The 13628-nt window shown below is 54.9% G+C and overlaps 1 protein-coding gene and 1 pseudogene across 1 annotated transcript; one reads left to right on the top strand and one right to left on the bottom strand.

Moving 5' to 3' along the window:
* Positions 1 to 560: 560 nt before the first annotated feature.
* LOC125106574 (keratin, type II microfibrillar, component 7C-like) lies at positions 561 to 9027 on the bottom strand. Its single transcript, XM_047740814.1, has 9 exons — positions 7736 to 9027; positions 5361 to 5569; positions 4671 to 4731; positions 3646 to 3741; positions 3254 to 3418; positions 2939 to 3064; positions 2498 to 2718; positions 2281 to 2312; positions 561 to 1744 (listed from the first exon to the last, which is right to left on the bottom strand). Exons 1-9 carry the CDS (start codon positions 8117 to 8119, stop codon positions 1569 to 1571), a joined length of 1470 nt encoding a protein of 489 aa, XP_047596770.1. The 5' UTR covers positions 8120 to 9027; the 3' UTR covers positions 561 to 1568.
* LOC125106905 (keratin, type II cuticular Hb6-like) lies at positions 3323 to 13344 on the top strand (annotated as a pseudogene).
* The last annotated feature ends 284 nt before the right edge of the window (positions 13345 to 13628 follow it).

Genomic DNA, 13628 nt, shown 5'->3' with positions numbered 1-13628 from the left:
CCAGAGTACATTCCTGGCCGTGAGCAGGCCCCAGAGATTCAGTTGTCACAGGCCTGGGTTTCAGGTACACCAGCCAACTCGCAGGCCAACCAGCCTTTGCTGGTGCTGGGTCTGTCTGGCCCTGGGGCCCTGACGGGGGCTTTCTGGGTCTGGGATTCTGGGGGAGGGGTGGTGATGGCATGGGAGGAGGTCTGTGTGTTTTGGAGAGGGAGTGGGGTGAGGAGGTCCCAGAGTCTAGATCCCTGGCAGGAGGCTTTGTGCCAGGTCCATGGGCTGGGGATCTGGATCCCTGGTAGGGGGAGGGGCGTCTGTGTGTTGTCTGCTTGGTAAGAACGTCTGTGTGTCAGGGTGTCTGAAGCGGGGATATCTGTGTGTCTATGTAAGTGTGGGGGTGTTTTTGTGGTCTATGTTGGGGATATCTGTTCTGGATCGGCAACAGTACATACGATGGATAGTGGGGAAGAGGAAGTGGGGAGGTCTCTGTGTCTGGGACACCCGCGGGGGTGATGGTGCTGTGCTGGTGGTGGGTGGGGGTGGGAGGCTATCAAGAGAGTGTTGGTTTCTGGGGGGACGGGAAGTCTATATTTGATCCCATGGCCAGGAATTATCTTATATTCAGGTAGAGGTGGAACTGGGGGGGTGGAGGAAGTGGTGTCCCACCAGCCATGAGTGATAAGGTTTCCCACCAAAGGTGGCAAGAGAACCAGCCCCCACTCCCTACCCCCCACTAAGTCTCCCAGTTGTTGGCCTTCTCCCTTCCTTTCCAGCTCCCCCTCATGCTGGGTAGCTGGGCGTTTGGGGCTGCCCACCCATCCCCCTGCAGTCTTCTGGGTGTATGAATGAGGCATTAGGGGTGGGGTGCCTTGGAGACAACCCTCTTCTCACCCCCCTCCCCCCACTAATCATGGCTGTGAACACCTTCTCTGTCAGCCTCCGAAAAACTGGGCTTGAAGCCCACTTATGTAGGCACAAATGGGAGATTTTCTGAGCACATTACATATGACCCATGAGCTTTATTGGAATCGCGAAGACTAAGCACTAAGCGCAGGGGAGAGGGAGCCAGAGCAGCCACCAAAAGGTGTCCCCGTGGAGCTGCAGCCTCGGTCACTGTGAGGGTTAGAGGGTTCGGAAGGCAGGAGAGGTCTGGCAGGAGAGCAGCACAGACACAGCACCCACGGACGTGCACAGCTTAGGGGATTGGGACCAGTCTGTCCCTTTGAAGCCACAGGTTTCTGCCAGGCCAGACCCCTCAGAAAAGCCCAAGTCAGGATGGGATCTCTGCCCAGGGCTGTGAGAAACCCAGGTATTTAGAGTCCTGGGACTGGCGGTAAGGACGAGGGCAGCTGCCAGCTGGGCGGGGAGCCCGGCCCTCCCCGGAAGAAACCGGAGTGAAGACCGAGAGAAGGCGGAGGAGATGCAGGAAGATAAGGCTGCAGTTTGGGCAGGTCAGGCCGGCTGGGTCTGGAAGCCCTTCTGCTTCAAGCCCAGGGACTTGGGTTGCTGCGGCCTCACCGCTGGAGGCAGGGACTGTTGACTCGGAGAGCAGTGTGTTGACCAAGCCCGAGGCACTACTGGAACCGCACCAAGGAGCTGGGGCTGCACCTCTGTCCGCAGGGCGCGCACATGCCCGTGCTCACCGCCAGGTTCCCACTGCAGGGGGCGCTGCACACGCTGCCGGTCACAGGCCGGGAGCCCGACACGCAGAGATCCCCGCAGACCACCCCGCCGCGGGAGCTGCTGACACCTGCAGGAGAACAGGGCTTAGTCCCCCCCCCACACCCCTGCAAGGTCGTCCCCAGGGGCCCCTGCCTACTGGAGAGCGCCCCCTTCTCTTACTCAGATCTTCCCTCCATTTCTATTCCTGCCTTCCCCCCAGACATCCTCATGCCTCCTCTCTCCTTCCCCTTCCTGCACTCAGGCCTCAAGAATCCTTGATAAACTCTTCTCCAAGGTCCTCCCTATAGGCAAAAATAGCTATTTAACTTATCATAAATAGTAATTTAACTTATAATCATTCACTGCCACCCATCTCCTGCCTTTCAGGGTTTCAAAGATGGCCTGTGGTGGCCTCCTGTATTTGCAAATAAAATTGTATTGGAACTAAGCCATATGTACTCATTAGGTATTGCTTATGGCCAAGGCTTTCACATTACAGTGACGAAGTCGAGTAGTTGAGACAGAGGCTAGATGGTTCACAGTCCTGAAATATTAGCGATCTGGACATCCTCCCCGCCAGGAACTCAAGCCCTTATTTCAGAACCCACAGTACGGATGACTTACAGACATTCACAGCACCAATGCCCTCACACAACCTTGGAGGGAGAGCAAAGAGACAAAAATTAGCTGGGGAGAGCAATCCTTGCAAATCCCCTCCTCCACATAGGCTTGATGCAAATAACATGCAAATGACATGCAAATGACACTCAAATATGTGCCTTGCTCATGCACAGTTTCTGGGAGACTGAAGAGATGCTCTTCCCACAGATGTGGGCCTCACCTCTGCTCCTCGCCCTCCAGCAGCCGCCTGTAGGTGGCGATCTCGATGTCCAGGCCCAGCTTGGAGTTCATCACCTCCTGGTACTCCTTGACCAAGCAGGCCATGTCCTGCTTGGCCTTCTGCAGGGCGGCCTCCAGCTCTGCCAGCTTGCAGCGGGCATCGCTCAGAGCCGTCTCGCCCTGCTGTTCCGACTGGGTCACTGCGGCCTCCAGCTTGGTGTTCTGGGGACCCAGAGGAAAACAAGGTAGGTTATGGTTCCAGGTCCCTCTGTCCATTTCCTGGAACACCCCAAGAGCAGGCCTCTCCCTTTCATCAGCTGAGTCTCCCCCAGGGACTACAACCAGGGACGCTGGTCATGCAGATGGCCTGGAGCATGAATGGTGAGATCCATTGGGGACACACATGCCTGTGTGACCTGGGGAGGCCCCGGGTGACCCTTACCTGGCACTTGGCATTCTCAACCTCGGCCGTCAGCCTCTGGATCATGCGGTTGAGCTCGTTGATCTCCTCCTTGGTGCGGCGCAGGGTCTCCCCGTGCCGGATCACCGTGGCCTTCATCTCCTCACACTGGGGGGAAGCAGAGATGCTCCTGAGGCTCAGGACAAGTTACCCCACTGCTTCCCACAACTTGCACATCTGCCACCCTGTCCTGACAGCTGCCTGTCCTTCTCTTGTCCATTCCACCTAGACAAAGACCAGAGCCCTTTTAGCCTCCCTCCTGCTGGGATCCTGGGAAGAGGGAGCTGGGCCCCACACCTTGCTGCGGTACCAGGACTCTGCTTCAGCCCGGCTGCGGCTGGCGATGTCGTCGTACTGAGCCTTGATCTCGGCCACAATGCAGTCCATGTTCAGGTCCCGGCTGTTGTCCATCTTAACGATGACCGAGGTGTCTGAGATGTGGGCGTGGAGAACGCGGATCTCCTGCAGACCGTGGGGGGTGAGAAGACAGAAGGATCTTATTTACACCCTACCCTTACACACCAGTGTGGATCCAATCTTCTCAGCCCTTCCTTGGTCTCCAGCCCCTGCTCCCACCATAGCCTCATGGACTGTAGCCCCAGCCCAAATCCCTGGCCAACTCCAGTCCTAGGCCAAGGCCCCCTCTTCCAGGCTGGCTGCCAGGTTTCTGCCCGGACCACAGCTCTCACCTCCTCATACAGGCGCCGCAGGAAGTCAATCTCCTCAGTCAGGGCTTCCGAGTTGGCCTCCAGGTCTGACTTGCGGAGGTAGGCGCAGTCCACATCCTAAAGGGGAGAGGGGGCCACAGATGTCTCTTTGGGAAGGCCACACAGAGCTCTTGCCACCCAGAGAGCACTCACTGGGCTGGGAAAACTCCCTGGAAACCCTCCTTATGCCTGATATCCTGGAACTGGTGGGGTTCTTTATACAGTGAGAAAGGTCAGGAGCAGGTTTGGGTAAGGGAGGGGGACTGTGAGGTTTCCAGGCACTTCCTCTGGTACCTACACAATGATCCCTCCAGAACCCACACCTTGCCCTATCACTGAAACTTAGGTTCCGGTGTAAAATGGGTCCACTCTAATGGTACCCCAGCCCTCTCTGCCCTGACACCTCAGGGAAAGAAAACTAGGTCTGTGGTCAAAAGAAGTCTCAGGGATCAATTCTGCCCCTTCCAAACCAGGGCAACTCTGGACAAGAGCCTTGACCTCAGTGCCTCAGTTTCCTCACAGTAATCCCTGCCATCCTCCTCTGGAGGTGGTGGGAAGGACCTGGGGGGTCCATGTGATGGCACTTGTGGCAGATCAAGTGTAAGGGGTGAGGAACAACAGCACTGCTCAGGCCAGCATCTCCCCGCTGTTGGGGGGCCTGAGGATGTGACTGTCCCCTAGCATTCATGGGCTCTTTCACTCACCATAGTTAGGAACATGTGCTCTCTGGCAGGCCCAGGGCAGAACGGGTGGGAAGCCATAGGCCAGATGGGAGTTATCTCGGATGGGATGGATGAGGAGAGAGCCCCGCTTGAAGCAGGCAGGGTACTGTGCTGTTGGGGGCCTCCCTGGGAGGACTGGGGCCTTTGGGGGTGGGGGAGAAAATAAGGGTGGGGTTGCTCTATGTGCTTCTGGGGAAGTCGCTCAGCCTCTCTGAATTGAAGATCGTTCCCTCCTGCCTCTGCCCTGCTTTCCGAGTTGGGGATGAGTATTCCAGGGTCACTCACCTTCTTCAGGGCCACAAATTCATTCTCAGCGGTGGCCCTTAGTGCCACCTCTTCTTCGTATCTGGAGATAAAGGGCACAAGATTCAGTGGCTAGACTTTTAATATGCTGGGATTTGAAGAGACAAAAAGAGAATGGAGGCCCAGACAAACACAGTCCAGGAACTGGATCTTTGGGAGGAAGTCATAGAATCAAAAATCGCTGGACCAGAAGGGAACTTGTCCATCCCTTTCTTGTGGGAGCTCCATCCAACCTGTCACCCAGGGGACTTCTGGTTTCAGGGACTCTCTTTCCTGATGTGGGTGGTGGGTGTGTGGAGGTGGCCTGTACATTTTTGTAGATCTTCTGTTTCTGGACTGTAACTCCCTGGGGGTGGGGGCAGGAACCTCATAGGAGTTCTGGTGCCCCTCGTCCCTCCCCCATCCCACCTCAGGTCCTAGCACAGCACCTGGGACCTAGAGTAGATGTCAATAAACGTTCGATGAATTAATGAAACGGATACATAAGGACGAGGTAGCTGGAGCAGCTTCCGCTCTCTCCAGTGTGTAAACGCCCAGAGCATTTGTCCCCACAGGCTTCCTGTCCCTGTCTTCTTCCTATTGGGAAGTTCCTCTTGTGGTCTAACCCATGTCTATCCTGCTTGGGCTTAATCCCCCTTCGTTTCTTGAGACTACCCTGTGGGCTGCACTCACTTCTTCTTGTAGCCCTCCATCACCTCCTGCACGTGGTTGAGCTCCGACGCCAGCCTCCCGCTGTCGGCCTCCACGCACTCAGCCTCCCGCCTCAGAGTCTCGATGTAACCCTCGAACAGGGGCTCCAGGTTGCTCTCGCAGCATTTGCGGTTCTGGTAGAACTGCCACTTGGTCTCCAACAGCTTGTTCTGCTGCTCCAGGAAGCGCACCTGGAGTGCAAATGGGAGAAAAGTCCGTGGGAGAAGCCAGTATCCCCAGACCCTCCTCGGGGAGCAGGGGGAGTCAAGCCGGAATTAGCATCGAGCTGTGCAGAGGAAAGGGGTGGACAGCAGGGTTCCTGCTGTGCTCTCTTGGCCTGACAAGGCACCGGGAGAATTCTTGTTTAGGCCTGAGTGAGGGTCAGTTCAGGTGGGCCTGGATGGGCTGAGGGAGAAACTGAGGGTCATATGGGCCATGCTGGGTTACTGTTGGGCTGGGGAGGTAGTGACAACCACGGAAGGCTTCCTGGAAGAAAGGAATGTAAGCAGGGTTGGGAAGGACAGAGGAGGATGAAAGTCTTTCACTATGAGCTCTCCTGGGGCAGGGCCTATATGGTTCATTTATTTCTGTTCCCCATACTCAGGCTGAGGTTGCTGAGTACTTGTTTGTGTGGAAGTTCAAGGTGGGAAGGGCTACCTAACTGGGGTGGTTAGAGAGGGCAGGATCTCGGCAAGGAAGATGGCTGGGGCCCGAGGAAGTCCGGGGGAGGGGGAGGTACGGTCTTAGGTGGCCTAAACTCCTGTGTGGGATGCTCATTCTTTTCTGTAGGCCAGGCAGCTGATGCGAATGGGGAAAAAGGGGAGGGTGAAGACTGTGGGGAAGTGAAGCTTGCAGGCCTTTACTGGAAGTCATTCACACTGAAGACAGGCAATGGTGAACAAACACCGTGCAGGCCAGAGAAGATGCCAGCAAACAGGACGAGCCTCATCCCTCCTTCCCGCCCCCACCTCCAGTGTTTCATTGCTCTGACCTTTTAGCTGGAGTTGAGACATTACCTTGCTTTTTAGCCCTGGTATCCACCTGATGAGTATGGCTGGGAATTCCCTACTTTGAACTTCCAGAAATGGGGACCAGGGGACTGCTGATAATATATGGGTTCACTTCAGGGCGGGTCTTAGCTAATAGGGTTCATGCTGTGGTAGAGACTCTTGTGGCTGCCTTAGCCCCTCATCTCAAAGTCGTGGCCAGCTCACACACTGTGTGGCACCTAGTCCTGCTGGTGTAGAGAACACTGGGGCCAAGAGGGGGAGCCACTGCCCAGTGTCACACAGCAGATCAGGGAATAGACAGCATGTGGAGCCCAGATGGCCTGTTCCTGGGCCAGGACATTGTTCACGCTCCACTCCCTGGCTGCCTTTCCTGGTGTGAATGTCAGCACATTCAGGATGCAGAACCCGCTGAGATGGACCAGCTCCTCTGGAGGGGAGCACAGAGCTGTCCCCAAGCTTTGGACCCTCTAGCCCTGGAGCACCTGGAGAGCTGGAGAGAACGTGGGCTTGGAGTCCACCCTTGGTGGGCAAGCCCTCTGCCCTGTACTCCTGTCTCCCTTATCTTCTGTGTACTGAAAGGGCGAGTCTGTTGGCAGTGATTCTCAAATATGAAACACTTGCAGGCTGACTCCAGGATTTGCCATCCCCTTGTACGATTTTACTCACGATTTATCTGTAAGTGGACTTGCTTAGCATTTACACTTAGATGGGGTTCAAGGGCTAACTTTATATTACCACCATAGTTGTAAAACCAGTATCACTAGGCATACATAAAAGCAAGTCGTAAAACATTAAATTCGAGCTGAAACTGTTGTCCTAGGCAGCTCTGAACCTGAGACTTGCTCTCTTTATTACAAGTGGAAGAACAGCCAGTATTAGAGAGATACTGAAGACTATTAACCTCTAATGAGATTTAATCTTAAGGAAACAAGCATGAGAAGACATGAATTTTCCCATCTGGTGTTTAAATGTTATTTAATGCTTTAATGTACCACGTACAATATGAGCAGCTCCCATTCCCCATTTCTAGAGACTGGCCTGGGAATTCCAAGGTTCTCCCAGGACTTCCACGTTCACCAAGAATGTGAGCAAAAACATCCCCCTTGTCTGTGGAGACCCTGCCTGTCTGGACAAAGGCTGTATATAATACTCGTTTGATCAAATCAGGAGCTGCTGCCCTATACTCATCTCTCTGTCTGTCTGTACCCTGGATGTGTGCCCATGTCCTCCATCAGACTAGGAGTTCACTTGGGCCACATCCCTCCTGCCTCTGACTCTACCCTCAGTGCCCCAGCTTGAGTCTGAGCATAGGTGGGGTTCAGGAAGGGTGTGATCAAGGGCACCCACCTTGTCGATGAAGGCAGCAAACCTGCTGTTGAGGCACTTGATCTGCTCCTTCTCCTCATGCTTCACGCACTGTGCATTGGGGTCGATCTCCAGGTTGAGGGGCGTGAGGAGGCTCTCGTTGACAGACACTGTGGTGATGCAGGGTGGGCTGGGTCCACACACACCTCCGGAGCGGTAGCCGAAGCTGCGGCCACAGGAGCCAGCGCGGAAGCCCCCGCAGACACTGCGGCTACCGAAGTCCCCAGTGAGGCCGCGGTAGCAGGAGACTCCGCGGTAGGGGGCGGCCGTGATGCAGCAGCGGCCTGGCCTGGGTCCGCAGGCCGAGGCGCAGCTGAAGGCGCGGACCCCGAAGGGGGCGCCAAGGCGGGAGGAGAGGCAGGACATGATTGCGGCGGCGGCGCTGGCAGCGGCGGGTGGCTGGAGCCCAGGGCCCGCGCGGCGCCTTATATCGCGGCCCACCGGCCCGGCGGGAGCGCACGGCCAACGCGTTTACGAGCTTGGAGGTCGGCCCTCGCCCTCGTCGAGGCGGGAATCAAAGCGGGCCGGGCCGCCTCCATAAAACGGCTTCACATCCCGCCCGCGCTTTATGGGGCCCAGAAACGCCCGGTCACGTTTGCGGGCCGTGCGCCCCGGACTCCAGGCACCCATCTGCGCCCCTTACCGGGGGTACTCGGCCTGGGCGGCGCTGGAACAGCGGCTCTGTCCTCGGGCCGGCCCCCCGGGCACAGCCGGTGCCGTTTGGTTCCCAGCCGGGCGCCGCCGCCCTGCAGGCCCAGCAGCCTTGGTCTCTTGAGCACCCCTGCATGGCTTCGGTTGTGCGTGCGCACGCGTGTGTCCAACGGGAGGGGTCTGGGAAGTCGGATCTGCAGATTCTTGTCTTGACCTTGGACGAGTGAATAACCTGAGCCTCAATTTCCTCATGTGCAAAGTAGGAATAATAAATAGTAACCATCTGCGAGCTGTTCGCAGGACCTAATGACATAATGGACAGGAAAGCATTTAGGACCCTGCCTAGCACTTAGTAAGAGCTCCATAAATGTTTATTTATTTGTTTGTTCTATTTATTCTACTACTGTTAATTTGCCATTCATCCTGTTTCCCTTTGGGCAGGAACTTTCTCTTCTCTCTTTCTCAGAGCTCATGGTTTCTCTCCTTGTGTCTTGCCCCCATCCCCCAGTCCCTTAAATTGCTTCTTGTACCCCTCTCCTGCATCAATCCAGTGCCTATAGTGTGTGAGGGCTCTATAATGCATTATCTTATCTTTATCCCCAGGGCGTCCTTCGTAGGTCAGAGTTATTGTGCCCATTTACCTGACTGGGAAGGTGAGCTCAGAGTGGTTCAATGACTTGTTTAAGGTCAGACACAGAAAGCTCTATAGAGGAGGGGATTCAGAATCTGAAAGGAGGCTCTCAGCCCTCTCCCACACTGGCCTCTCTGAAGGTCTAAGTCTTTGGGGGCTTGGTGGGGGTGGAGGGGTGGGGGGGTAGGGGCGAGGGGGTTGAGTTCTCCTGGGCAGGAGTCCAGACTGTTGGGCTTTGGGCTCTTAGAACAATAGGCCCAATCCAAAGCCTTCCCCTCCACTGGTGCTTGGTCATGGCCACCAACTCTAGAAGGCCATGATCCATTATAATGGAAGTTAATTATATGTCCAATTACGGACAGAGGAAACTAGAATGTGAACTCAGCAGGCAGCATTAAAGAAAAACATGCAAATCATCCTTAGCTTCCTTTGCTTTTAAATATAAGTTGTTATTAGGCAAAGGGTAATTAAATCCTGGAACTCCAGAAGTCATCATGGCCACCTCTGCTGGGCACCCTATTTCCGGTGAGTGCCCCTCGGTCCCCTCTGCTGTCTTTCCCAACACTCTGGTGGACTTGAATGCCTTTGGTCTAGCCTTGACTTCGCAGGGGCTTCATCCCAACCTCAGTGCTGTCCTCTGTGGAAGGTGAAGTCCAAGGCCGAGGTGTCTTGTGCTCCCACGCCCAGCTTTAGCTAGGGCGGCCCGTGGTGGGACTGATGGCTTCAGTAGAAGGCATTCCTACTCCAGTGTTCTGCAGGGAACAGTAGTAAGTATTGGAGACGTCTTCCTGTGGTGTCTCCCTCCCTAGAGGAAATGGAGTTACCTTGAAGCATGGATGACTTAAATTAGATTTTCGGAGGCCCTTATGTAATGCTTGTTGGGACCTCTTTCTGGGTTTTGGTGGGTGGATGGAGCTGACTCTTCTGAGAATGTCTCCAGGGGGAGCCCTTTGAAGGAGACTGTCTAGAGAGTGTGGCCCTGAACTTGTGGTTTAGCTGGGGGAGACACTGTATTGGGTGGGGAGTGAGAAATATTAAAGGGACCCCGGGAAGGGGTGGAGGTGAACAGGCAGGCTGTGGGTTTTGGGTATCTGGATATTTGGAACCCTTCCATCCCCACATCCACAAACTTCATGGGTCCTGTGGCATGAAGTAGCTGAGCAAATACCTTTTTGGTTGTGTGGTTGACTTTGCCGTGTCTTGGTAGGAGTATACACAATCTCCTTCTCGCCTGGCCAAGGGTCAACTAAATGGGTTGCCTTGGAAACCTGTCCTCTGAAGCCTTGCCCACGGATCCCCTGGAATGTTTTTCCCCCTCAAAGCTTCCAGGGTCCCCTGGAAGAAACCGTCCCAACCCAGATTCCCTTCCCCTCTTGAATTATCTCACCAAGTGTGGAGTCCACAGGCTTTGGCTGACTTGGATTCTTTTGGGCAACGTCAGGCCCCCAACTGTGGAAGAAATGCTGCCAAGGCCTCAGAGTTGCCTGAGTGTAGGATTTTCTAAAGCCCCATCTCGACGATATTACCCTGAAAAAGAGAAAAATGGCTGTGATATCCCTCAAGCCCATAAAGGTGACAACATGGTCACTCTACTGGGTGAGGCAGGTGGACCCAGATGTGTGGGTTTCTAAAAGGGAGGGGCAGTGAAGGAGGGGTCAGAATCCTCTTCTTCCTCTGGCTTTATCTCTTCTAGCCTGGCTCACCATAGCCTGTGGATCAGCTTGGATTAGCGCCTCAATGGAGTCCTCAAATCCAGCTCCCGTAGGACCGCTCAAAGATACAGTTCAGGCTGCACATTCCACGGTCCCTGGGCCAGTCACCTTGCTGTGTCACACAGTCCCCTGCCCCTAACCAAGTGCAGGAGGGGCTGGAGGGCTACAAGAAGGGAGTTGGTGGGGGAAGGTCTGTTTTCTTGGAAGGGTTTACGTGATATGACAACTGGAAGCCACCGAATCGAATGGCCTTGGAAACTTCTTCCTTCGTTAACCCACTTTGTGTTTTTATCCGCATTAGAGGCAGTGACAGGCAGACCCAGGAAAGGAAGAGAAGCTGAAATACCAGCTAAGAGCCTTTCCATGGCATTATGACCTCAGGACAGGGGCCGTCTCCTGACTCATCCATCCATCCTCTGGACCTGTTCTGAGCACTCACTCTATTCCAGAAGTATGCCGGGTACTAGGGCTGAAAAGGCATGACCACCTCTGGTCTGCTGTTCACACTCAACGGCTCATGCTGTTAATTCCACCCACCGTCCCGGACCCAAGCTCAGGCAATCAGCTTATTATATTAGAGTAATAAAAAAAAAAAGACCCAGGACCTTTAAAATGAGTCATGCTTATTTAAAGTAGAGAAATGTACTATTAGGGATGTGGGTGAGAGGGATCTTTCAGGCATCCTGGGGGAGGGGCAGAATAGGTCATGTTGGGGGTGGTCTTTCCTCCCTTGCATTACTAGCCAAATCTCTGAAAAATTCTCCTGTACCAAAGCTCTTTCCCTGTGGAAGTATGAAGAAGAGGTCACTGTGGGGATCATGGCAGAGAATGAGGTTGTCCGAATCAAGGAAGTGAGTGGCTTGCCTGTGGCCGCCCTCAGGGGCACCCAGTACTCTCTCCTTCGGTTAATACGCTCATATTTTATCTCTGCCTATGGAAGGGCATTTTCCTTCTCACACCCCAGGAGATCCACAGGGCAGGAATTCTCTGCATCTTCCTCTACAGAGAGGCCCAGAGAGATAAAAGAACTCCCCAAAGTCTCATACTACGTTTTGCTAGAGCAGAAGGGAGAGCTTAGTTCTCCATCCCTTGGCTTCTGGATCTATGCCTCCGACTTGCTTTGCAGGGCTGGGAATGGGATAAGAAAATTTCCAGGGTTGGACTGGGGAGATAGGGTCCCCTGGGAAATCTCTGCAACCACAAGGAACCACCTGAACACTGTTTCCAGGAGGGTAACTGCACCTATGTGCTCGAGGGAGAGCTGGAGGCCGATGCCCGCGTGCTGGTGGAGGAGATGGAGTTCCCTCCCGAGCTCCATGTGTGACAGGTGAGCACTGGCAGGGGCCCATCATCCATCCCTGTTCACTCTATCCCAGGTCAGCCTTTGTACAGAAGAAACAGACAGAGGGGTCTCAGACATGAGGGTTTTGGATATGGTGGCTCTGTGATATGTGTGTGTCTGAAGGGGGAACGTGAGCTTCGTTCTACCTAGCTCTGGATGGTATAGGTGATGTGGATGGCTGTTGGCCCCACAGGACAGGAGGGTCCTCTGTGTCCACATCTCGGACACCTCGGTCATCATCCAGATGAGTAACCGCCGGGACCTGAACATGGGCTGCACTGTGACTGAGATCTAGGCCAACCATGATGACATTGCCAGATGCAGTCAGGCTGAGGCCTAGTCCTGGTAAGGAGAGGGGCGCAGGACACTTGTCTCCTAGACATGGCAGTGGGCAGAAAGCCAGGTGTATAATAACGAGGCCTCTTTTGTCAGGTATTATGATCTCTTGGACGGCAACAGGTGGGCAGACAGCTCTCAGGTTATAGTGGTTGCGCAGGACTGCCACGTATGGTCTCACAGGCTGAGCACTGTACAACCTGCCAATGGTCTGTGGTGTCTGGGTGGGTGAGAAACTGCATCCTGAGCCTCAGGAACATCTCTGCTTCCCCCACCCCCCACCCCCCAGTGTAAGGAGATGAAGGCCACGGTGATCCAGCACGGGGAGACCCTGCGCCGCACCAAGGAGATCAGCGAGCTCAACCGCATGATCCAGAGGCTGACGGCCGAGGTTGAGAATGCCAAGTGCCAGGTAAGGGTCACCCGGGGCCTCCCCAGGCCATGCAGGCAGTGTGTGTCCCCAGTGGATCTCACCATTCATGCTCCAGGCCATCTGCACGACCAGCGTCCCTGGTTGTAGTCCCTGGGGGAGACTCAGCTGACGAAAGGGAGAAGAGGCCTGCTCTTGGGGTGCTCCCAGCTGGGGGAGGGCTGAGACAGGAAATGGACAGAGAGACCCGGGCCATAACCCAACTTATTCTTCTCTGGGTCCCCAGAACACCCAGCTGGAGGCCGCAGTGACCCAGGCTGAGCAACAAGGCGAGACTGCTCTGAGCGATGCCCGCTGCAAGCTGGCAGAGCTGGAGGCTGCCCTGCAGAAAGCCAAGCAGGACATGGCCTGCCTGGTCAAGGAGTACTAGGAGGTGATGAACTCCAAGCTGGGTCTGGACATAGAGATTGCCACCTATGGCGGCTGCTGGAAGGCAAGGAGCACAGGTGGGCACAGCCCTCACCGCTGTGGCAGATTCACTGGGCCTGACGCACTGTTTTGCTCCAGGACTTCTCCATTGTCCATTTCTTTTGCTGCCATCTTGGAAACTTTACAGGGCCCCTCCCAGCCCTGAGGAGAGGCTAAGGAGAAAAGTTTTAGCTGAGGTCCACCACCTGATTTATTTATTTATTCCTTACTATTCTTTCTTTCTCTCTCTCTTTCTTTCAGATATTATTTATTTACTTGTCAGAGAGAGAACGCACACAGGCAGTGGGAGCAGCAGGCAGAGGGAGAACCAGGCTCCCTGCTGAGCAGGGAGGCTGATGCGGGAC

Source organism: Lutra lutra, chromosome 8 (genome assembly GCF_902655055.1).
Source record: "Lutra lutra chromosome 8, mLutLut1.2, whole genome shotgun sequence".
Lineage (NCBI taxonomy): Eukaryota > Metazoa > Chordata > Mammalia > Carnivora > Mustelidae > Lutra > Lutra lutra.
This window is presented reverse-complemented; position numbering and strand designations above follow the sequence as displayed.